Source organism: Salvelinus fontinalis, chromosome 21, assembly GCF_029448725.1.
Source record: "Salvelinus fontinalis isolate EN_2023a chromosome 21, ASM2944872v1, whole genome shotgun sequence".
NCBI classification, from domain to species: Eukaryota; Metazoa; Chordata; class Actinopteri; order Salmoniformes; family Salmonidae; genus Salvelinus; species Salvelinus fontinalis.
Genome location: NC_074685.1, coordinates 37,350,783 through 37,377,052, shown reverse-complemented (window position 1 = coordinate 37,377,052; position 26,270 = coordinate 37,350,783). Strand labels below are relative to the sequence as shown.

At 41.9% G+C, this 26,270-nt stretch overlaps 2 protein-coding genes across 3 annotated transcripts in view; one reads left to right on the top strand and one right to left on the bottom strand.

Annotated features, from left to right (window-relative positions):
• Positions 1-5,728: 5,728 nt before the first annotated feature.
• LOC129818825 (sorting nexin-18-like) lies at positions 5,729-13,321 on the bottom strand. The gene is made up of 2 exons (XM_055875084.1): positions 11,511-13,321; positions 5,729-9,652 (listed from the first exon to the last, which is right to left on the bottom strand). The coding sequence occupies exons 1-2, from the start codon at positions 12,991-12,993 to the stop codon at positions 9,414-9,416; spliced, it is 1,722 nt and encodes a 573-aa protein (XP_055731059.1). The 5' UTR covers positions 12,994-13,321; the 3' UTR covers positions 5,729-9,413.
• A 2,274-nt stretch (positions 13,322-15,595) lies between these two features.
• LOC129818826 (ADP-ribosylation factor-like protein 15) overlaps positions 15,596-26,270 on the top strand; it is a 62,043-nt gene continuing 51,368 nt past the window's right edge. Inside the window, exon 1 of one of the 2 annotated variants that reach the window (XM_055875085.1) lies at positions 15,596-15,958. Coding sequence is in view for 1 of the 2 variants with exons in the window: in XM_055875086.1 (XP_055731061.1) it covers positions 15,947-15,958 (12 nt within the window). In the remaining variant the exon portion in view is untranslated. The remainder of the gene's footprint in view (positions 15,959-26,270) is intronic. The other variant, XM_055875086.1, reaches the window with a different exon arrangement.

The following is a 26,270-nucleotide window of genomic DNA, read 5'->3' as shown; positions in this document are numbered from 1 at the left end:
GAATCCAGGTGGTGAGTCACATTTTGATATTTTCAATGTTGCTGCTGCCTGCTGTTGGGCTCTTGTTCCCAAGGTGTTGTTGTTAAACCTGCTTCAATGACCCATTTTGTGTGAATGGGGCAATTTCTTAAATGGAAAGTTCTAAATTGGTTCTACTATTCGCCCTCTGTTACAATGTTTTACTTATGGTCGGACTTGATTACCAACAATAACGAGACAGTCTACAGGGAGGAGGTGAGGGCTCTGGGAGTGTGGTGCCAGAAAAATGACCTATCACTCAACGTCAACAAAACAAAGGAGCTGACCGTGGACTTCAGGAAACAGCAGAGGGAGCACCCCCCTATCCACATCGACATGACCGCATTGGATAAGGTGGAAAGCTTCAAGTTCCTCGGTGTACACATCAGTGACGATCTGAAATGGTCCACCCACACAGACAGCGTGGTGACGAAGGCGCAACAGTGCCTCTTCAACCTCAGGAGGCTGAAGAAATTTGGCTTGTCACCAAAAACACTCACAAACTTTTACAGATGCACAATCGAGAGCATCCTGTCGGGCTGTATCACCGCCTGGTACGGCAACTGCTCCGCCCACAACCGTAAGGCTCTCCAGAGGGTAGTGAGGTCTGCACAACACATCACCGGGGGCAAACTACCTGCCCTCCAGGACACCAACACCACCCAATGTCACAGGAAGGCCAAAAAGATCATGAAGGACAACAACCACCCGAGCCACTGCCTGTTCACCCCGCTATCATCCAGAAGGCGAGGTCAGTACAGGTGCATCAAAGCTGGGACCGAGAGACTGAAAAACAGCCTCTATTCAAGGCCATCAGACTGTTGAACAGCCATCACTAACATTGAGTGGCTGCTGCCAACATACTGACTCAAATTTCTAGCCACTTAATAATAAAAAATGTAATGTGTATAAGGTAGTTGTTGTGAAATTGTTAGATTACTTGTTAGATATTACTGCATGGTCGGAACTAGAAGCACAAGCATTTCCCTACACTCGCATTAACATCTGCTAACCATGTGTATGTGACCAGTAAAATTTGTTTTGATCAATTCAACCTGTCAGTGGTTAGAATGACAGACCACAGGAATAATTGGAGCACGAGCCATATACAGTATGTGTATATATATATATATATATATATATATATATGTATGGCTCTGTTTTTAGCCAGAAAAGTGAACTGAGACTACAATAGATCTGCTTTCAAGGTGTCTTTAGTTTAAATGCAGTCAGCCAGCCATCATGTGTTAATGATACCTGTCTTCTAGTCTTGTTAGGAACAATAGACTTGACTAACACACTCTTTTGTTTGTAAATAATAATACTTCATCCAGTATTTTTGTAACCAAATGATAACTGTATCATGCCTGTGATTCGGGCATGCCATACCCAAATCAGTGTTTTAAATGACTGAATGCAGAGTAGCCTACTGTACATGCAAGTAAATACAGCCTGCGGTCCACTATTCCTATGAAAATTGATATACAGCATTTGATAAGTATTACTGTGTAAATCTGTTATCACTTTTCTGTTTGACTCAGTATCATATTGTTCATAATTCTGATGAAATTCAAATGAAGTGACTTGGCAGATGTCTCTGACCCTGATACGTTGTTACCATGGTAAGTCTGTACTAAGGTCAGATCTACACCCTCGAGGACAGCTATGACGAGAACACCCAGTATCTTTTCACACGTACTCCACCCCCGTCAATGAGCTTTCTGTGCTGCAGCTTGCAGAAATCTCATTGTCATTTCAGAAGTTCTGCATGTTTTGCAAAATACACAGATATCCTATACATTATATACGTAATTATATGGCGAAAGATCTGTGTATTTAAACAAATTATATATACATTATATATACAAAAGTATGTGGACACCCCTTCAAATGAGTGGATTTGTCTATTTCAGCCACACCCTTTGCTGACAGGTGTATAAAACCGAGCACACAGCCATGCAATCTCCATAGACAAACATTGGCAGTAGAATGGCCTTACTGAAGAGCCCAGTGACTTTCAACGTGGCACAGTCATAGGATGCCACCTTTCCAACAAGTCAGTTTGTCAAATGTCTGCCTTGCTAGGGCTGCCCCGGTTAACTGTAAGTGCTGTTATTGTGAAGTGGATATGTCTGGGAGCGACAGCGGCTCAACCACGAAGTGTTAAGCCACACAAGCTCACAGAACTGTACCGCTGAAGCGCGTAAAAATCGTCTGTCCTCGGTTGCAACACTCACTACCGAGTTCCAAACTGCCTCTGGAAGCAATGTCAGCACAAGAACAGTTTTTGGGAGCTTCATGAAATTGGTTTCCATGGCCGAGCAGCCCACACAAGCCTAAGATCACCATGTGCAATGCCAAGCGTTGGCTGGAGTGGTGTAAAGCTCACCACCATTGGGACTCTGGAGCAGTGGAAACGCGTTCTCTGAAACACCATCTGGCAGTACGACGGACTAATCTGGGTTTGGCGGATGCCAGGAGAACGCTACCTGCCCGAATGCATAGTGCCAACTGTAAAGTTTGGTGGAGGAGGAATAATGGTCTGGGCTGTTTTCATGGTTCGGGCCCCTTAGTTCCAGTGAAGGTAAATCTTAACGCTACAGCATACAATGACATTATAGACGATTATGTGCTTCCAACTTTGAGGGAGGCCCTTTCCTGTTTCAGTATGACAATGAGATACTGTCATATTGCAATGGTTTGTCGAGATTGGTGTGTAAGAACTTGACTGGCCTGCACAGAGCCCTGACCTCAACTCCATAAAACACCTTTGGGATGAATTGGAATGCTGACTGCGAGCCAGGCCTAATCGCCCAACATCAGCGCCCGCCCTCACTAATGCTCTCGTGTCTGAATGGAAGCAAGTCCCCACAGCAATGTTCCAACATCTAGTGGAAAGCCTTCCCAGACGAGTGGAGGCTGTTAAAGCAGCAAAGGGGGGACCAACTCCGTATTAAGTCCCATGATTTTGGAACGAGACGGTCAATGAGGTCATGTAGTGTAGGTTGTGTGAATGTTTTATCCTTTGCATGTTGTTTATTTAATAGCCCAGTATTGCGTACCTTTAAACATCATCTGAAATGAGTAGCCTATATTGGTTTTGACTGACCTTTTTTAGTTTCCTTAAAGACTATAGTACAGCTTTTGTTTCTTTATATCCTTCCATGAAGCACTACACTTTTCCACCAGACCAGTTCATGGGGGCGATGTGGGCTGGACTGGGGAAGAGTGAGGTACACACGAGGGGGAGGATATGATTTCACATACGCAAACTCTGTTAAAGGGAACTCAACAAGGTTTAAGAAAGGTTCAAAAGTAACATTCCACAAACATTGCAATATGCTTCTGATTACTATCAGAAAGGACATCAGGCCCATTTAGTTACAGTTAGGAATATGATTTAAATCAAGTTCTAACAGGCTTAGTCTGTTTCCACAGAGAGGGACAACCCAAAAGCCCCAGCCAGTGGAAATAAAATCTCTTCCTTTGTTCTGGGTAATGAATGGACTTATACTTCTTCGCCACAAAACAGTCTTCAATGATTGTGGACTGTGGACATTACATAAACTGTAAGTTCGGCTCACATTAATAATTAAACGGGTATGATGATAGCGGAAATCACTCCAACTGTATAGAGAGACCGTGTGTTTAACATTGATGCCATTGCAGTTTGGCTGCACAGTTCAGAAGACTGCTATGATAGTCTGAATTTCACATTCAGAAACAGCCTTCACAGCCGGACTGCAATGTGGTCAATCTCAAACATGCAGTACTTTTGAGAGAGAGGAACAACCAGCCTGTGTAGCAATGAGTAATGACTGAATCAGCTGGCTGTGCTGTGCTTTGAACTTTGCTCGAGAGAGAGAGAGAGAGAGAGAGAGAGAGAGAGAGAGAGAGAGAGAGAGAGAGAGAGAGAGAGAGAGAGAGAGAGAGAGAGAGAGAGAGAGAGAGAGAGAGAGAGAGAGAGAGAGAGAGAGAGAGAGAGAGAGAGAGAGAGAGAGAGAGAGAGAGAGAGAGAGAGAGACAGAGACACAGAGACACAGAGACACAGAGACACAGAGACACAGAGACACAGAGACAGAGAGAAAGAGAGAGACAGACAGAGAGACAGAGAGAAAGAGAGAGAAAGAGAGAGAAAGAGAGAGAAAGAGAGAGACAGAGAGAGACAGAGAGAAAGAGAGAGAAAGAGAGAGAAAGAGAGAGACAGAGAGAGACAGAGAGAGAGAGAGAGAGAGAGAGACAGAGAGAGACAGAGAGAGACAGAGAGAGACAGAGAGAGAAAGAGCGTATGACCAAAAGCTGTTTGGTTGCTGTTTTTCCTGACTAACTTAACCCACCCAGGCAATGTTTGTGAATGTGAACTACCGTGAGGTCAAACTTGAATAGGGATCTGGAGGATTACTGTTTCCCTCTTCAAAAAAGTAATGTGCATGTCCAACGATTATCAGGACATGAGCAGTGCTTGATTTGGGCTGGAGCTGGCCGGAGAGCCATATCAGCGCCTCTATAAAACAAAGTAGCCCATCACCGACAGAGCCCAGACTTGAACCCATTTTTCTCTGCAGATCCTCTCAAGCTCTGTCAGGTTGGATGGGGAGCGTTGCTGCTATTTCCAGGTCTCTCCAGAGATGTCCGATCGGGTTCAAGTCCGGGCTCTGGCTGGGCCACTCAAGGACATTCAGAGACTTGTCCCAAAGCCACTCCTGCGTTGTCTTGACTGTGTGTTTATGGTTATTGTCCTATTGGAAGGTGAACCTTCGCCCCAGTCTGAGGTCCTGAGCACTCTGCAGCAGGTTTTCATCAAGGATCTCTCTGTACTTTGCTCCGTTCATCTTTGCCTCGATCCTGACTAGTCTCCCAGTCCCTGCCGCTGAAAAACATCACCACAGCATGATCCTGCCACCACCATGCTTCACAGTAGGGATGGTGTCAGGTTTCCTCCGGAAGTGACGCTTTGCATTCAGGCCAAAGAGTTCAGTCTTGGTTTCATCAGACCAGAGAATCTTGTTTCTCATGGTCTGAGAGTCTTTAGGTGCCTTTTGGCAAAGTCCAAGTGGGCTGTCATGTGCCTTTTACTGAGGAGTGGCTTCCGTCTGGTCACCTACCATAAAGGCCTGATTGGTGGAGAGCTGCAGAGATGGTTGTCCTTCTGGAAGTTTCTCCCATCACCACAGAGGAACTCTAGAGCTCTGTCAAAGTGACCATCGGGTTCTTGCTCACCTCACCTCCCTGACCAAGACCCTTCTCCCCCGATTGCTCAGTTTGGCCGCCCACAGCTCTAGGAAGAGCCATGGTGATGGAGGCCACTGTGTTCTTGGGGACCTTCAATGCTGCAGAAATGTTTTGGTACCCTTCCCCAGATCTGTGCCACAACATAATCCTGTCTCGGAGCTCTACGGACAATTCCTTCGACCTCATGGCTTGGTTTTTGCTCTGACGGTCAACTGCGGGCCCTTATATACTGTAGGGAAAGGAAAAGGGGGATACCTAGTCAGTTGTACAGCTGAATGCCTTCAACTGAAATGTGTCTTCCGCATTTAACCCAAACCCTCTGAATCAAAGAGGTGCGGGGGGCTGTCTTAATCGATATCCACATCTTTGGCGCCTGGGGAACAGTGGGTTAACTGCCTTGCTCAGGGGCAGAATGACAGATTTTTACCATGTCAGTATTTATTATGGATCCCTCTTCCTGGGGTCTGGCAAAATTAAGGCAGTTATACAATTATTATGATTTATTTTTTACATTACAATACATTCAATACAGAATACTTTACTATTTATATTTTTGACAACTTTTACTTCACTACATTCCTAAAGAAAATAATGTACTTTTTACTCCATACATTTTCCATGACACCCAAAAGTACTCATATTTTGAATGCTTAGCAGGACAGGAAAATTGTCTAATTCACACACTTATCAAGAGAACATCCCCAATCATCCCTACTGCCTCTGATCTGGCGAACTCACTAAACACATGCTTCGTTTGTAAATTATGTAAATTATGAGAGTACCCCTGGCTATCCGTAAATACAAAAAAAACTAGAAAATGTGGCCTTCTGCTTTGCTTAATATAAGGCATTTTTAATTATTTATACTTGTACTTTTGATACATTAAGTACATTTTAGCAATTACATTTACTTTTGATACTTAAGTATATTTAAAACCAAATACTTTTAGACTTTTACTCATGTAGTATTTTACTGGGTGACTTTCACTTTTTCTATTAAGGTCTCTTTACTTTTACTCCAGTATGACAATTGGGTACTTTTTCCACCACTGTATATAGACCTTTCCAAGTCATGTCCAATCAATTGAATTTACCCCAGTTGTAGAAACATCTCAAGGATAATCAAGGGAAACAGGATGCACCTGTGCTCAATTTCGAGTCTCATAGCAAAGGATATGAATAGTTATTTAAATAAGGTATTTCTGCTTTTTTTTTATTTAAATGTTTTATATAAATGTGCAAACATTTCTCAAAACCTGTTTTTATAAATGGTCTAAGGAATTGCATCTCAGTGCTAGAGGCATCACTACAGACCCTGGTTCGATTCCAGGCTGTATCACAACCGGCCGTGATTGGGAATCCCATAGCGCGGTGCACAATTGGCCCAGCATCGTCCAGGTTAGGGTTTGGCCGGGGTAGGCCGTCATTGTAAATAAGAATTTGTTCTTAACTGACTTGCCTAGTTAAATCAAGGTTAAATAAATACAAATATGGGGTATTGTGTGTAGATTGCTGAGGATTTAAAAAAATGTAATTCATTTTAGAATAAGGTTGTAACATAACAAAATGTGGGGAAAGTCCAGGGGTCTGAATACTTTCCGTAGGCACTGCATATAAACATGTCTAGTTAGATACTTTGCTTTGAAGTAGCCTATCCATGTGATGCCTGGGAATCATTTGATAAAAACTAAAGTATTTGGTTGTGATGTTGCAATATTTTATATCAAGGGTGGCAACCATCCTCCAGGATAGCTACTGAGTGTGCAGGCTTTTGTTCACGCCCTGGTCTAATCACATTGTAGCCGAAACATCAGCTGCTCAACAGTACCTTGGGTGTTTCAGGGCTGGATCAAAAGCCAAGCCTGCATACCCAGGAGCTCTCCAGATGGAGAGTTGACCACGTGTTGACAACTTTGTGGAAGTGTTAAGTGCCTTGTTCAAGGGCACAACGGCAGAAGATGGAAGGCCTACATGAGATCAGACACAGGAGTGTTCCAGTGTCAATAATTCTTACTTTTTCATGTAAGCTAAAATAATAGTCGTGAAAAGTTGGTTAAAAGTTATAGAGAAGTCATGGAAAATGTGTATGAACCCTTAAAACGATCAGAGGTCTCTATAGCACACCATTTGTGAATTTCGGCAGTGGTGGAAAAAGTACCCGATTTTCATACTAGAGTAAAAGTAAAGATACCTTAAAAGACAATGCCTCCAGTAGAAGTCACCAAGTAAAATACTACTTGAGTAAAAGTCTGAAAGCATTTGGTTTTAAATGTACTTCAGTATCAAAAGTAAAAGTATAAATCATTTCAAATGTCTTATATTGAGCAAACCAGACGACACGATTTTCCTTTACAAACAAAGCATTTGTGTTTAGTGAGTATGCCAGATCAGAGGCAGTAGGGATGACCAGGGTTGTTCTCTTGATAAGTGTGTGAATTAGGCAATTATCCTGTCTTGCTAAGCATTCAAAATGTAACGAGTACTTTTGGGTGTCAGGGAAAATGTATGGAGTAAAAAGTACATTATTTTCTTTAGGAATGTAGTGGATTAAAATCAAAAGTTGTCCAAAATATAAATAGTACAGTACAGATACCCCCCAAAAAACTACTTAAGTAGTACTTAAAATTATTTTTACTTAAGTACTTTACACCACTGAACTTCGGTAAACATAATCTAATGGATGGACTTGGGAAAAGACAGCTCCTGCACTTCTTTCATCCCAAGTCCAGCACTGGACATGGGTGAGCAAATACAGCAAACTCAGTTCAGAAAGATATCTGTGTTAACAAGAACAACAACCCATTTCAATTCCCTTCAAGTGTTTCAGATGTAACTTGATCCAGAGCTAGTGGAAAAGGAATCTGGTCTAAATAATGAACACAGTGGAGGTGGAGTAACTTGACTATTGGGAGAGGAGAAGAGATGGTGTCCTATATCAATAACAGTGGGCCTGGTAGTAGTACCTGAATTGCAGCCATGCTGTCCGCTGAATGTGGACCGGGCAAACATGAGAAAAAGGACTACACAGTGTTCCTTGTGTGATCAAGTAAATAGACTGTGATAGAGGTCCCTTCTACATGTATTAGGCTGTTCAGGGGGCGATGTGTGCCAAGTCATCTAGCACTACCGTAATCAACCTGGGAAAATAACTTACATACATTACACTTTTGGCTATCATCCAACAACTGTGTTTTGGGAGGATACCAATCAATGGTCCTTCAATCATCAAATTCACATACAGTACATGTGCAGGAGGAAGGATTTCATTTCAACAATGTCCTTCGACATCAGGGAATCCCACAGAGACATCATTTGCAGTATTATTCTGGCTGAGTTATTTGTGCCTCCCTCCTCCCTCTCCATTGGGAACAATAAGAAGGAATGGAAAATCAAGTGTTCTGTTCTCCTCCAGTGTTCTACAATCTTAAAGCTGGTTCCTGGCACAGAGCTCTCTGGGAGGTCTCAAATAATGAGGTTCAGAAACTACAACAGAATATTGAAATACCAATCCCCCCTTGGTTGCCCCCTCTATGATAAGACACACGTACACACACACACACACACACACACACACACACACACACACACACACACACACACACACACACACACACACACACACACACACACACACACACAAAGAGACATGTCATTCATATTTGCCATGAAACGGAAATTGTTATATTTGTTCAGAGAAAAAGGCAAATGAGGGGGATTCAATGCAACAGGTTAAACATGTATTTTAAGAGATATCTTTGCAATTCTATACAGTTCCTTTTGGAAGACATCCCACTCGTTTCTGAAGTGACACTTCTTGTATGTGATGACTTAGCATATCCCGTCAAGCTAGACTACATGATCAAGTTTTGCGGACAACAACGTCAATGAAGGAGCATCTTCAGTATCTTCCTCCCCCATTTTCCCATCCGTCACTGCATCACCTGCATAGATCCACTCACTTCCGACTGTAGAATGGATGAATAACCTGGTCATGGAGAACTGAACAAGTCATTCAAATGCCCTATCTCCTCCCGGGCACTTTATTTATCATCTCTAGCCATCTTTCTTTCTCTCCCTCTCTAAGTCCCCCTCTCTCTCTCTCTCCCTCTGTCCCCACCATCCTCTCTCCCATCCCTCTGCAGTCACCCGCCTTTCTTCAGGCCCTTATATGATACATTCGTCGTACTTCTGCAGTGCCTCCTCTAGCTTCCCAGTGATCTTCTGGAAGAAGCTGATCTGCTGCTGGAGGTGGTGTTGCATCTGGCTCTTGAAGTCACGTACGCGCGTACGGTGGAAGTGCTGGATCTCAGCCAGCGTGGCGCAGGAAATGATGTTACAGCGCTCGTTGATGGTTGATCCCTCCCCTTCCTGTTTCTGGCACTCCTTCACTTTGGTAAGGGCACCTGAGGAGAGAGGTGGCGGAGAGGGAGAGGGGAAAAACATGGGTGGGATAAGGGGCCATGGGAAGGGTTTCGAGAGAAGGGTATCAAAACTATTCCTATAAGTGGTGAAAAGGAAAAAGGCTATCTTAAGTCATGCCAACTCTAGCTGAATCCTACATCTGTCTCTGAAAAGTTTTAACATGACTCAGGGAAAAGAGTTGACTGTGGTTTCATACCCTTTCTGGCCATAGAGTAGTAGACTGAAGCCAATGCTCTATTGTCCCACTCACACAGAGTTATAATCTTCTAACTACAAGCAGTCCGTCTGATTTACAACTTATGTGCACTGTGGAGTATTCAGGCTAAGAGGTTCTCCAAGGCCACAAACAATGAGCAACCTTTTTTCTAAGTGAATAGCTAAGAACAGCGATAGTTTTACAAGTTGTAATGAGATATGAACCATAAAAATGTTGCAGTGAAGGACACATGCTTGAGCTCTGAATGTGTAAGTGGAAGATCTGACTTAAGACTTGGCCGCTGCCTTACTGAAATAACCTTCCCTACAGCCATTAGAATAGACCCTTATCTGGGGAATATAAATACCACACACTTCACACAAACGCAGGCAGGCTCCCACACAAACGTCAATGAATAAATATACTCGTGATATGAACTTGGCTATTTTCAGCGCTCGCATGCGATTACAGTACCAATGCACCAATAAACTGAACTGTTTCACCGGTGCCAGTGGGAAGAAATTTGTCCAGGCATATTGTGGAGCAGCTCCCCAGATCCCCACCCTTGGAGAGGGAAAAAATGTAATCCTGAGGCTGCTTCCATTCCGCATTCCAACATTCCCAGGGCAACGCCGGACAAGGGGCCCCGGAATCTCCTCCTTCTCATTCTATTCAGATGTAGGATAACCTAACCTTCAATGTCTCAATTGAACTTGGGCTGCATAGCATGTAACAAACAGTTCCCCCCTATTTATGTACCTACTGTGTGATAAATCAAAGTGACAAATCAGAGAATGTTGCCTTACTTGGTAAAAACGAGAACGAGAGAGTTCCGTTGAACCGTGTTTCCTTCCTTGGAGACTAGGCCAATCTGCAGTATCTTCGAGCCCTGCGCTGTGATTGTAGCCTCCTTTATCAGAGTTCTATTCAAAAAGTTAGTTACTTCAGCATTTGGCAGATGTCAGAGGTTTATGTGCCAAAGGCCCAACCTCTGATCTCACTCCTTTGAGTGGGTGTGAGACAACATTTCTGCGAGGACAGGTAATTAAATATCATGCCTTCCAGTCATGTTCGAGTGCATTACTCAACAGCATAAACTGTAACAGCAAACTTTTGCCAGCAAGCACAAAAGTTTAACATAATACAAAACACATGTGCATCAAGGTCCCGAGTGGTGCAGCGGTCTAAGGCACTGCATTGCCGTGGTAGACGCGTCACTACAGACCCTGGTTTGATCCCAGGCAGTATCACAACTGGACGTGATCAGGAGTCCAATATGGCGGCGCACAATTGGCCCAGTGTCGTCCGGGTTAGGGGCCGGGGCAGGCCGTCATTGTAAATAAGAATTTGTTCTTAACTGACTTGCCTAGTTAAATAAAGGTTCAGTAAATAAATGTTACATGAACTGAAGTAACGTTAAAAACATAAAGGATTTTGATTCAAGGGATTTCATGAAATGCCAAGGCAACATTTGTTTTTGTTCGTCATTAACATAACATCTGCATGACATGACCCCTATGAGGGTAGTGACCAAAGAAATCAAAATCCTATGAGGTAACACTCAAATGGCCATAGTCAGAGAGGCTTTGACTGGTCTATAGACTATGGCATAGACCAAAGACAGCTGTGACACCATACTGTACCTTTCTGAACATGGATGATATCAGGGTAGTTGGCCAGGTGCCCCTTGTACAGGTCCAGCAGGTCCGATATGGGGTCCAAATCCTGTCTGGGCTGCTCAGCAAAGTAGTCTCCTATAACCTCGTAGGCCTCTCCTGTGAATGCTATGGCACGGTTCAGTCCTACAGAATAGGCCTGTTGGTCCATCTCAAAGGCTTGGCCCAGCAGTTTGAAGGACTGGCCCACTTTCTGATACTCTTTCTTAAATCCGGTGATCTGCTTCCGGGCGAACTCGTTGATGGTAGCGTTGACTAACAGACAATTCTCATCCATCTTCTTGGTGAAGGCTTTGAAACCGTCTATTTTGCTCTCCACCTCCTGTAGGTCCAGTGGAACGGCCGGGGTGGAGATGGTCAGGAAGAAGTTAGCTCCAGTCAAGTCGTCCTTCTCCGCCTTTCGCTTGCCCATCTTCCACGTCTTCTCGTCTGTGCTGGGGCAGGTGAGGAAGTGCTGGAAGACGTCACACCTGGCCAGGACAGGATGGCTCGTCATGTGGTTCATCCACCATATTAAACCTTTTCTGCGCTTGGAGACAAAGTCCTGTTCGAAGCGCCCCGTGGCCTGTTTCTCGGGCAGATGGGGGACTGATATGACAGGGAATCGTTCGACTAGGCGGGCATAGAGCCAGTCAAAGTGCTTATACCTTCTATTCACCTGGCTCTGGGTATGAGAGGGAGTCAGTCTGTATGACATGTAACTCTTCATGCCTTTGAATTTAGTCTGTTTGGTTGGGTCATCGATGGAGCAGGCGAATGGATATGGGTCTTCTTGCCACTCTGGCCCATACTGGCCCATGACAACACAGATCTTGTCCCCGTCCTTGACGAAGGCAGCCGCCTCGCCCAACACAAAAGCCTCTCCGCCTGATTTCACAAAGGTTGAAAACCTGTTGAGGTTTTTACCCACTGTGGCTGAACTTTTGGCTTGGGCACTGCTACGTCTCTCAGGCAAAGTGGTAGTGACCGTGTATGCTGTGGAACTAGTTCTATCATTGTCATGTATCGTTCCAGGTTCATCCGCCACAGTCGAGCTGTCATCCCAGTCATCATCCCAGTCGTCATCACTACCTTGACTGGTTGGGTAACTGTGGTGCTGTGGAGTTTGCACAGAATAAGCAGAGTGGGTAGGGTTCGGAACTGTAATGCTCTCAGCACGAGAATGGGACTGGGAATGGTATGACGAATCATATCCACTTGATGGCAACTCGGCTTGACCATGATCTGCCGACATACCATTGTTGTTGGAGGAGATGTCAGATGAATCATTTGTGAGAATCTCCACATATGAGGCTGGAAAAAGACCAGTCTCCCCTCTGCTGTTAGTTCCCTCTAACCATCCCTCGACATCTTGTTCGCTGTACAAAGTAACAACTTCGTTCTCAGTAATCGATATCTCTCCTCGATTTTCGGAACTAAAGTCGTACAACGCTCTCGCTCTAAACGCCATAGTTTATATAAAAAAATAGGAGCGCGTGAGACCGAGTACTGATATTAATTAGTCATGCGAGCGAAACATGGGATCACCGTATCACTTTGTATTCAGCACCCACCTCTTTAGTTTTTAGTTTTAGTCCTTTGCAATGCGGCTGTAGAATCTCGTCCGAAAATAAGTTTCGGGTTGTAAAGCATGCGCCTGTAGTCTGTAAATTCATGCGTAAAAGGCAAAGAACAATGTATTATTTTTCTTCATGAATAGGTAGGAGGGAGAAAGTCCTATTCCAGATGCTTCAGTCTCGTAACAGGACTAGTCCTCACACGTAATAAGCCTGAATAGTCGAGGGTGGAGCTAGCTCTAGGTTACATTCAACCTGGTTTTAATGTCTATGCATTCAATAGGCAACACAGCAGCAGTTACCAACAGATTTGGTCAAGTTGCCGTATTGTTTCAATATTGCAATATTTTTATAACGTCGTTATAATTATTATTACTGCACTATGCATGCAGTGTGCATTGGGACTTTGGCAAAATAAACGTAACCATTTCATGCAACTGGAATCTGTCTGTTTTACTATTTTGAGAAGTTTTGGGCATTTGCAACATCTAGGTAGCTGCTACTGCGGGATTTTCACTATCCCCATATTTGTTGTATCATTCAAATTAACCAAGAATAATCAAAACCTGAAATTATACCACGGCTGTGTGATAATGTAACATAGGTCTGTGAAGTGTGGCCTAACATTGAGTGTTTCTCTGGCCATACAGAGGGTAGTGTGTACGGCCCAGTACATATATACTAGGCGGTGTCAGAGGAAGGCCCAAAAAATTGTCAAAAACTCCAGTCACCCCAGTCATAGACTGTTTTCTCTGCTACCGCACGGCAAGCGGTACCGGGGCGCCAAGTCTAGGTACAAAAGGCTCCTTAACAGCTTTTACCCCTAAGCCATAAGACTGCTGAACAATTAATAAAATGGCCACCCCAGCACATGTACCGGTACCCCCTGTATATATTTGTTATTTTATTACTTTTTATTTGATCTTTTGCTTTAGTTTATTTAGTAAATACTTGATTAACTCTATTTCTTGAACTGCATTGTTGGTTAAGGGCTTGTAATTAAGCATTTCACTGTAAGGCCTTTAAAATAAATGTTTTAACCTTTATTTAACTAGGCAAGTCAGTTAAGAACAAATTCATTTTTACAATGACAGCCTGGGAACAGTGGGTTACCTGCCTTGTTCAGGGGCAGAATGACAGATTTTTACCCATGTCAGCTCGGGGATTCTATCTAGCAACCTTTCAGTTACTGGCCCAACGCTCTAACCACTAGGCTACCTGCCGGTCTACACCTGTTTTATTCGGCTCATGTGACAAATACAATTTAATTGCTATTACAAACTGGTTACCAATGTAATTAGAGAACTCACTAATGAAAATTGCTTAATGTGTAAATTATACTGAACAAAAATATATACGCAACATGTAAAGGGTTGGTCCCATGTTTCTTGAGCTGAAATAAAAGTTCCCAGAAATGTTCCATACGCACAAAAAGCTTTTGTTGCACACACATTTGTTTACATCCCTGTTAGTGAGCATTTCCCCTTTATCAAGATAATCCATCCACCTGACAGGTGTGGCATATCAAGAAGTGTGCAATGGGTGCTGACTGCAGGAATGTCCATCAGAGCTGTTGCCAGAGGATGTTATGTTCATTTCCCTAGAGAATTTGGCTGTACATCCAACCTGCCTCACAACCGCAAACCACCTGTATCGCGTCATGTGGTCGAGCGGTTTGCTGATGTTAACATTGTGAAGAGAGTGCCCCGTGAACAGAGTGCCCCAAGCACAACGTGTATCGTCTCGTATAAACCACTAGAGGTCAAGACACGCACATTATTGGAGGGAGGAAATTCTCTTACTTTAAAGATACAGTTAATTGTCATGTCTTTCAAATAATAAAACCCAGATGTAACGATGGTGACTGTTTTAGTGTAGCAAATGGGACAGCCTTGCAATTTTTTTTAATCGTTCAAGTAAATGAAGCAAATACTGTACAAGGGTCACGTGACGTCCAATGACGAGTGGGGTAGGTCATAAAATCCAAGAATACCAACTTAAGTACGTTTCCGGGTTTCGACCAAGTTTAAAAACGGTGGTTGAGGTTTTGATTTTAACCCATCCAACTTCGATAGTATAGTAATAGTAATCGATAGTATAGCATCAAAATAATTTATTAAAATAATTTATTTTGATGTATAGGGTTTCAAATGTCTGCGATACATCATATAGTCAGGTCTAACCAAATGAAGACTATAGCCGGATATCACCGTTTCGCTCGAATATCTTTCATAATGCTACGCCTGAAAAAGGGCTATCACTAGTTACCACAGCCACAAAGTAAAAACGGCTATATCGTAAAAATTCATAAAAACACAAATGTGATTTTTGGTCTTAATATAAGGGTAGTGTTAGGAATAAGATTAGCAGTGTGGTTAATGTTAGGTTTAAAATAAGATTTTAAGAAGATAAATTATAGAAATGGGCGGGGTTTAGCCATAATTATGACTTTGTGTCTGTGGTAACAAGTGAAGACCTTGAAAAAACTATCCATACTTCCTGCAACATATCCTGTACAGCCCAAACTCGGATTCTTGCGAGGGAATTAAGTACCAAAACAAATCCAGGTGAAAAGAAGGCCGTGCATAGAATATCATGTTTAGATTTATGTTAGCTAGTCTATAAGAAAATAGTAATTGCATAACCCACAGAGTTTTAACGCGTCGAAACCAACACGCTCTGCACACATTGATTATATTGCTGTTTTTGGCCAAGGTGGGGAATACAAAGGCTAAATAGTTTACACCAGAACAAGATTTGAATGCATCCATTTTACCTGGAATACGCCGACCAACTTCTTAGCTGAAATCTCTCTTTTTTGAAGAGCACGTCAAACTGAAGTATTTCATGGATTATCTGGTATGGTATATTCTTCTGCTTTTCATGCTGCCATGTGTGGCTTTAGTTTACCTTAACTTCAGACAATTAGCCAATTGTGGTGTTTTATAATTGATTAATTGAACACCGTATAAATGCTTTTGGGGTCAGTCTATCGATCTGATCTGCTAGGAGGAGCACTAGTTTATTGACCATTTTACACCAACAAAAATTGCAACCATTAAAGCTGGGCCAACAAACAATCTTGGACTGCCTGTAGTTTTAGCCATAATAGGCTAGTAGCCTAGTCATAATGGCTATTAGGCCAGCTGTTTAAAGCTTGAGCTCATTCTAATATTTGTATCACATTATATGGCCTTCATCTTATGTATGTATGTATGTATGTATGTATGTATGTATGTATGTATGTATGTATGTATGTATGTATCTACACTACCGTTCAGAAGTTTGCTGTCACTTAGAAATGTCCTTGTTTTTGAAAGAAAAGCACGTTTTTTTTGTCTATTAAAATAACATAACAATGATCAGAAGTACAGTGTAGACGTTGTTAATGTTGTAAATGACTATTGTAGCTGGAAACGGCATTTTTTTATGTAATATATACATAGGCGTACAGAGGCCCATTATCAGCAACCATCACTCCTGTGTTCCAATGGCACGTTGTGTTAGCTAATCCAAGTTTATCCTTTTTAAAAGGCTACTTGATCATTAGAAAACCGTTTTGCAATTATGTTAGCACAGCTGAAAACTGTTCTGATTTTAAAGAAGCAATAAAACTGGCCTTTAGACTAGTTGAGTATCTGGAGCATCAGCATTTGTGGGTTCAATTACAGGCTCAAAATGGCCAGAAACAAAGACCTTTGTTCAGAAACTCGTCAGTCTATTCTTGTTCTGAGAAATGAAGGCTATTTCATGCGAGAAATTGCCAAGAAACTGAAGCTCTGGTACAACGCTGTGTATTACTCCCTTCACAGAATAGCCAAACTGTCTCTAACCAGAATAGAAAGAGGAGTGTGAGGCCCCGGTGCACAACTGAGCAAGAGGACAAGGACATTAGTGTCTAGTTTGAGAAACAGATGCCTCACAAGCCATTACCTGTCAGCTTCATTAAATAGTATCCCCAAAACACAAGTATCAACGTCAAATTTGAAGAATAGGCGACTCCGGGATGCTGGCCTAGGCTTTTTTTAAATGGTAAACTTGGATTAGTCTGGATTACACTGTATTTCTGATCAATTTGATGTTATTTTAATGGACAAAAAATGTGCTTTTCTTTCAAAAACAAGGACATTTCTAAGTGACCCCAAACTTTTGAATGGTTGTGTGTGTGGTTTTTTCTCATGTTTTTTTGTGTTAACATGTCAACATCTGCCATCCAAATCTATCACACCTGAGGGGTATACTACATATGAGGATCAATGAGTTAGCCAGCTGACTTGAATAAACAACTAGAAATTACTATAGATTTTTTGATTAAATGAGAAATCTAAGCTTAGATATGTGTTTTTGGTTGTTGAGTCAATTAGACCATGCTCATTTTAAGGTTATAAAAAAATAAAAATAAATAAAAAAAAAACGAAAGTTACAGTGCCTTCAGAAAGCTTTCATCCCTCTTGACTTATTAGACTGATTGTTGTGTTACAGCCTGAAAAAAAAAAAAAAAATAGATTAAATAGATTTCTCTCTCACCACACACAATACTCCATAATGACAAAGTGAAAACATGTTTTCAGAAATTTTCACAAAATTTATGGAAATTGAAATTCAGAAATATCTTAACCTGTTGGGGATGGGGGCGCTGTTTAGACTATTTATGCTAATGTGGCTAATTTTTTAAACGGCTTCCCACAAAATCCTTGATCGTACAATATGCATATTATTATTATTATTGGATAGAAAACAGTCTATAGTTTCTATAGGAGTTGAAATTTTGTCTCTAAGTGGAACAGAGCCCATTCTACAGCAATTTCCCTGACATGGAGTCAGATTTGAGAAACGTTGGCCACTTTTCTGAAGTCATTTAAACGGGCACTGTCGTTGCTATGACTATACGGACACTTCTTACGTCTTCCCCTGGATGCCTTTACGTGATGACGATTCCAACGGGCTCGATTGCTCGTTCACAGGCCCTACAAATGAAAAAAACCTTTAGCTAGCAAGTCTTTTCTTGCTGCGTAACGCGCGTGGAAGACACCGACCCTCTCCTGTTCCAAGCGTTAGTTTAGCCTGTTATATTTCTCCGGTCATCTTTTCACTCGTTATAGGAGTTACAAACATCACAAAGTAGTTCATTTAAAGCGTTTTATAGCAATTTATATCCGTTTAGTGCGATTTTGGGACATTTATTTTTGCAACGATGTGAAAAGTTGGGCACGCTTTTCAGTTCATCCCGAACGTAGTTGACATTTCCACATGGCAAGAGGACAGCTTTCCACCAAAAGACGATTTCTCCCAAGAAAGGATCCTTTGCCCAAGATACTGATGGAAGAACAGCTCAAGGTAGGACATTTTTATTATGATAAATCGTGTTTCTGTCGAAACATTTTAGTGGCTTAGGACGCCATGTTTTTTGACGTAGCTTCGCTTGGCGCAAACTGTATTGAAAAGTAAGGATAAATTAAAAAATGTAATAACGCAATTGTATTAAGAATTAAATTGTCTATCAATCCCTGTCCACCCTATATTTTTTAGTCACGTTTATGAGTATTTATGTATAAGAGTAGATCACTGTCTAAGTGGCGCAAGGACGTTTTCTTTACCAGCTTGTCTACATTTCACATTGTCTAACCATGATTTTGGTGGCTAAATATAAACATTTTCGATCAAACTGTATATGCATGTTGTAATGTGATGTTACAGGAGTGTCATCGGAAGAATTCTGAGAAGGTTAGTGAAAAAATTAATATCTTTTGGCGATGTTGACTTTTATCGCTCACTTTGGCTAGAATCAATGCTGGGCTGCTAATTGCTATGTGCTAAGCTAATATAACGATTTATTGTGTTTTCGCTGTAAGACACTTAGAAAATCTGAAATATTGTCTGTATTCACAGGATCTGTGTCTTTCGATTCGTGTATGCTGTGTATTTTTACGAAATGTTTGATGATTAGTAGTTAGGTAAACACGTTGCTCATTGTAATTATTCTAGTCCATTTGTGATGGTGGGTGCAATTGTAAACTATGCCATATACCTGAAATATGCACTTTTTTCTAACAAAACCTATCCCATACCATAAATATGTTATCAGACTGTCATCTAATGAGTTTTTTTGTTGGTTAGGGGCTATAAATATCTTAGTTTAGCCGAATTGGTGATGGCTACTGGTGTTGGTGGACAAATAAAAGATGGTGGATTATGCTAATGTGTTTTTAGGTAATAGATGTACATCTTTACATATTGTGTCTTCCCTGTAAAACATTTTAAAAATCGGAAATGTTGACTGGATTCATAAGATCTGTGTCTTTCATTAGCTGTATTGGACTTTAATGTGTGAAAGTTAAATATTTTAAAAAAATATTTTTTTTGAATTTCGCGGCACTGGTTTTTCAGTGGGGGGGGGGGGGGTGTGCCGCTAGCGCCACGCTGATCCTAGACAGGTTAAGTATTCCCCTGAGTCAGTACATTGTAGAAGCACCTTTGGCAGTGATTACAGCTTTGAGTCTTTCTGGGTAAGTCTAAGAGCTTTCCACACCTGGATTGTGCAACATTTGCCTATTATTCTTTTCAAAATTCTTCAAGCTCTGTCATTGATTGTTTATCATTGCTAGACAACCATTTTCAGGTCTTGTCATATATATTCTAGTAGATTTAAGTCAACTGGCCTCTCAGGAAAATGCACTGTCTTCTTGGTAAGCAACTCCAATGTCAAATCTAACTTTATTTGTCACATGCGCCGAATGCAACAAGTGTAGACCTTACCGTGAAATGCCAAATGTAGATTTGGCCATGTGTTTTAGGTCATTGTCCTGCTGAAAGGTGTATTCATATCCCAGTGTCTGGTGGAAAGTAGACTGAACCAGATTTTCCTCTAGGTATGAGGGGGCTGTCTTTACCAGACTTGTTTGTGTTTAGGGGCTATATGGCTAATGCTTTTGACCTGTCTGTCAGTATGACTGTCTTTTTAGTTTACAGGCATAGCCACGAAGTTCAGTACTCCTGCATGAATGCAGAATCATGCCATTCATTAGCTTGTTGTCCCTTGAACTGTAAAGGTCTTTGTGTTTTCTCCCATGGGAAGAACTGATAAGAAGTTGTCGTAGGATGGAGCTCTTCCTGAAGAAGTAACTAGGCTGAAAATAGCACTGCAAATGTTGGCTGCAAAACAACCAAGGGAGGGAGAAAGATAATGAGCTTGCAGTAAAATAAAATCCATTAAACAACAGGTGTGGACTAACAGTCACATTTTTACTTACGGGCCCTTCCCAACAATGCAGAGAATTTTTGGGGGGAGAAATAGTAGAAATGAGGTAGGTAATAATAATAATTGATGCACAATGAGTAACAATAACTTTGCTATATACAAGGCGTAACAGTACCATGTCGATGTGCAGGGGTACCAGGTAATTGAGGTAGATATATCTTTTTTAAATTGAACCTTTATTTAACTAGGCTAGTCGGTTGAGAACAAATTCGTATTTACAATGACGGACGACGCTGGGCCAATTGTGCGGCGCCCCATGGTACTCCCAATCATGGCCAGTTGTGATACAGCCTGGAATCAAACCAGGGTCTGTAGTGATGCCTCTAGCACTGAGATGTGATACCTTAGACTGCTGCGCCACTTGGGAGCCATACATATAACTATGAATAAAGTGACAGATAGTAACCTGTAGCAGTAGTGTATGTGATGAGGCAAAAAAAATCATAGTCCAGGTAGCTATTGAACTAACTATTTAGCAGTTTTATGGCTTGGGAGTAGAAGCTGCTCAGGGTCCTGTTGCGGTAGCAGAGATAAGTCTATGACTAAGGTGGCTGGAGTCTTTGATCATTTTTAGGGCCTTCCTCTGACACCGCCGGGTATAGAGGTCCTAGATGGCAGGGAGCTCGGCCCCAGTGATGTCCTGAGCCGTCCGCAGTACCCTCTGTAGTGCCTTGCGGTCGGATGCCATGTGGGTGAAAATGGAGTACAGGAGGGGACTAGACACGCGCCGCTGATGGGCCCTTCATGTTGAAGGGACAGCGTGGTGGATGTGTTGTTGCCTACGTTGTCAGGAAGTCTAGGATCCAGTTGTAGAGGGAGGTTTTCAGTCCCAGGGTCCTCAGCTTAGTGACAAGATCGGAGGGCACTATGGTGTTGAACAATGAACAGCATTCTCACATAGGTGTTGCTTTGTCCAAGTGGGAAAGGGTAGTGTGGAGTGCAAGAGAGATTGCGTCATCTGTGGATCTGTTGGGGTGGTATGCGAATTGGAGTGGGTCCAGGGTGTCTGGGATGATGGTGTTGATGTGAGCCATGACCAGCCTTTCAAAGCATTTCATGGCTACAGATGTAAGTGTGACGGGGCAATAGTAATTTAGACAGGTTATCTTTGCGTTCTTGGGCACAGGGACTATGGTGGTCAGCTTGAAACGTAGGTATTACAGACTGGGTCAGGGAGAGGTTGAAAATGTCAGTGAAGACAGTTGCCAGCTGGTCAGCGCATGCTCTGAGTACACATCCTGTTAATCTGTCTGGCCCTGCAGCCTTGTGAATGTTAACATGTTTAAAGGTCTTACTCAAATCGTCTACAGAAAGAGTGATCACACAGTTGTCCGGAACAGCTGGTGCTCTCACGCATGGTTCAGTGTTGATTACCTCGAAGCTAGCATTGAAGGTATATCACTCATCTGGTAGGCTCATGTCACTGGCATCTCGCGGGTGAGTTTTCCTTTGTAACCCATAATAGTTTGCAAGCCCTATAACATATGACGTGCATCAGAGCCGGTGTAGTAGGATTCGATCTTAGCCCTGTATTGACGCTTTGCCTGTTTGATGTTTTTTTGGAGGGCATAGCAGGATTTGGGTTGTTTGGGTTAGTGTGTTTGGGTTAGTGTCCTGCTCAGTGCGGATGTTGCCTGCAATCCATGGCTTCTGGTTGGGATATGTACGTACGGTCACTGTGGGGACAACGTCGTTGATGCACTTATTAATGAAGCCTGTGACTGATTGGTAAACTCCTTAATGCCATCGGATGAGTCCCGGAACATATTCCAGTCTGTGCTAGAAAAACCGTCCTGTAGCTTAGCAACTGCTTCGTCAGGCCACTTCCATATTGAGCGCGTCAATGGTACTTCCTGTTTTAAGTCTTTACTTGTAATCGGGAGGATAGAGTTATGGTCAGATTTGCCAAATGGAGGGCGAGAGAGAGCTTTGTATGCGTCACTGTGTGTGGAGTAAAGATGATCTAGTTGCACAGGTGACATGCTGGTAGAAATGACATAAGACTGATTTCAGTTTTCCTGCATTACAATCATCGGCCACTCTGGATGAGAATTTTTGCATTTGCCTATGACCCTATACAGCTCGTTGATTGCGGTTTTAGTGCCAGCATCGGTTTGTGGTGGTAAATAGACAGCTACGAAAGATATAGATGAAAACTCTCTTGGTAAATAGTAGGGATGCACGATATATCGGTGAACATATCGGAATCTGCCAATATTAACAAAGAAATGCCAACATCGGTATCGGCCCGATGTCTAGTTTAACACCAATTTGAAAAACCGATGTCAAAGCTGACGTGAGTAGCTATAGAACGTAGGTACATAGCCAAATGACGCCACGTAAAATGTAGCGCTACACGTGCAACACAGCATTCCTAACCTAGCACACAATGTCTGCTGTGTGGATCGAGCAGTCAACAAGTCGAGCAGTCATTTGAAAGAGTAAGAAAATTTCAGCGGTACAATTCAAAGGTGAAATCCATTAACTCCAAGATAATGGAATTCATTGCCCTTGACAATCAATCGGTCTCTGTTGTGGGTGATGATGGCTTTCGCCGACTGGCCGAGCACTGGTACACACTACCAAGTGCGCTATTTTTTCAGATGTTGCCCTACCGGAGTTACACAGTAATAGCATCACTGCTATTAACTTCAAGAAATACATACTATGGAACGCCGTTTAGGTCTTTGCTTGTGTCAAAAAAGATACAGTAGCACTGTCAAAGCTGTACAAAAAAGTCTGCAAACACCAGCCACGAACGATGTGTTTACAATACCGCGTTGTTAGTAAAGCATAATTTGCTCGACCTAAACTTCTGGGGTAGCTAGCTTTAGCTTGGTAACGTTACCTAGCTAGCACCAATACAACCAGCCTGAAAACAATGACCAGTAGAAACTGCAGTCATTTTCATTATTCTTAGCAATGATTTAGGAATCCTTGTGAGGAAGTATTAGCTAGGTTGCCACTTGTTATTCGCCTATTGAAATTGAACTTCAGTTCATGATTTTTGTTTTGTTTTATGGTTAGTCCTCGGGGTTTTGCCTGCTACATAAGTTCTGTTATACTTACAGATATGATTCAAACAGTTTTAGAAACTTCAGAGTGTTTTCTATCCAAATCTATTAATACTATGCATATTATATTCTGGGGATGAGTAGAAGGAAGTTGAAATTGGGCACACTATTTTTACAAAGGTGAACACTCTGCCCCCTATCCTAGAGAAGTTAAGAATGGATAAACAAAATTGATATCGGTAGAAATACTATAACTAACTGATAAGTCTACTTGTACTTGTTACTGCTGTGAACTTTCATTATCCTCCTTCCTTATGACGGAGAGAAATGAGGAAATGTCTTGAAGATACAGTGTCTTGAGAAAGTATTCACGCCCTTTGACTTTTTACCACATTTTTTTGTTTTTTACATTTTGAATTGTAAAATTGTTTTGTGAACAATTGTACACAAAATACTCTAATGTCAAAGTGGAAGGAAAAATGTTTTTTTTTATTATTATTTTTTTTTTTACTAATTAAAAATACAACACTACTGTTTGTTTTGATTAGATAAGTACCCCCCCACCTTAGCTACATTCCCTTTCTTTTTATCCTGAAAACTCCCCAAGCATACAGAGGAGATGGCAAGACGGCACACGCAGATCTGGCATCAGGATAGTGACATTACTGTGCATGGAGAGGAACTGAGCCCCACTATTTTAATTTTTTATTTCACCTTTATTTAACCAGGTAGGCTAGTTGAGAACAAGTTCTCATTTGCAACTGCGACCTGGCCAAGATAAAGTATAGCAGTGTGAACAGACAACAACACAGAGTTACACATGGAGTAAACGATAAACAAGTCAATAACATGGTAGAAAAAAAGAGAATCTATATACAATGTGTGCAAAAGGCATGAGGAGGTAGGCAATAAATCGAATAATTACAATTTAGCAGATTAACACTGGAGTGAAATCATCAGATGATCATGTGCAAGTAGAGATACTGGTGTGCAGAAGTGATCCACTAGACTGGATCACAGGCAATAAACAGTTAAATTAAAGATTAGCTACTCACTCTCCAGTCCACTCTCTACTTAACCTCAAGGATTACAATTTTCCATAGAATTTGACAAGGGAAAACATTATTGGAGCCCTGCAGTGCATCACAGCTGTTTTGATGGGAGAAAAAAACATCCACGGAGATTTTCAGCTTACATGGAATGGGTGGACCCGTTGCCCTTAACGGTTGGCACGGAGACGAGGTGTTTTTTCAACTGCCAGTTGTGTTTTTTCAGAGAGCTTGGCTTCCTCCACTGTGTGAGGTGGAGGAGAGGGTGGGCGCTTCTTTTATCGTTATTGTTGTTTTATTCACATTTGACAACTTCTGTCTTTTCCCATCACTACAGTCCTTTCAATTGTTGTATTATGGACACGGGTTCATTTCTGGATTTGGCCTGACATTGTCAAATTCATTTTTTTTTTTAATAGCACAAAGTTATCTGCCCTTTCCTCACAGAAGGAACAGTTCATCTCCATGAAAGAGGCTGTTGATTCGAGTCAAGAAATGTATATAGTGCACTACTTTTGACCAGAGCCCTATGAGCCGTGGTCAAATGTAGTGCACTTTATAGGGACTAGCATGCTATTTGGGATGCAGCCCCCACCTGTTTAACGCAGATGATCAGATGGTGACCTTTGATCACGGAAGAGATTTGAATGTCCACAATGCCGGAATGACTGAGCAGGGCAATAGGACGAAATATCCACACAGTTCAGTTGACGTCATGGCCGCACTTCATGCTTGCAGCCAGGCCTAGTTTTGTCACCCGGATCTTGGGAAAGATCAGCGATATCACAAAGGCTGCGTTCACACCGGCAGCCCAATACTAATCTTTTTTTTTCTCCACTAATCGGTCTTTTGACCAGTTACCTCAGATCTTTTTTCACAGCAGATCTTTTTCTGAGCTGATTGGTCGAAAGACTAATCACAGCCTAGATCAGAGTCGTATGGGCGATTGTCCACGCCAGCATAAGCTATTCTCACGTTGAAACTTCATTGGGAGGAAGGATGTATCACAAATCATTTTATATTGTTCTAAGCAATATGTCAAAAAATAAGAAATATCAAAAAGGGCACTTTTGAGCGATTTTAATAATAATATATTTCATCTTAAATAAATGAATGTGAGAAATGTATATTTCAGAATCTAAACATAGTCCTTATTTTAAAGCATGCTGTAAGAAGTATAACGACGCCAAGATGTCGTCTGTACCATGTAGCGTTCGCAGATCATTCAATATTTTGCTTACGCTGGCGGGGAATCGGCCACATAGCCTATTTAGATATCATTTAGATTACATTTATGTAGGCTACTATCTGAATATACTGTATGGGTCTGATAGTGCTAGCATGTGGGGAATTAGTCACCCTGTATCATCATTATTATCCTCATTATTATATAAAAATACGTCTGTGTACAGAAGGCTACATTATCTCGAGCTGCCTACTCATGGGATAAACTAGGCCTACATCCTCTTAAGGAAGGGAGGTCATTTTGAATCTAGAAGTCTTCATTTCAACTCTCTTTCTTTGGATGAGAGAGTTCAGTTCTAGTCTCAAACATTCAACTCTCGCTTACTTTCCTCTCAATGATTTTCTAGGCTCATACATACCTTATTACAAAGATAAGTAACTTTCTTGACTAGTGAGTTTTGAGTCAAGTATCTGTCCTTTTTATGTCGTCTCTCTTTCGTAAGTCAGTCTTAGTAAGATATCCTCATAATAATGACGCTTGGACTTTTCAAGTGCCTCTGCCTCCTTCCACCCAACAGTTTAGCTTGCAGTCCAAGAGTCCCTGAAGAACCCTGAGAAATTGGTTATTGCCGAGAGGTGTGGAAACCAGTTTGTAAAACATTACC

Coding starts and splice junctions, on each gene's coding strand:
- LOC129818825 (XM_055875084.1), bottom strand. CDS start 12,993: ATGGCGTTTAGAGCGAGAGCGTTGTACGACTTTAGTTCCGAAAATCGA. Junction 9,653..11,510: donor TATCATCCATGTTCAGAAAG/GTACAGTATGGT, acceptor CTCTCTCCTCAG/GTGCCCTTACCAAAGTGAAG.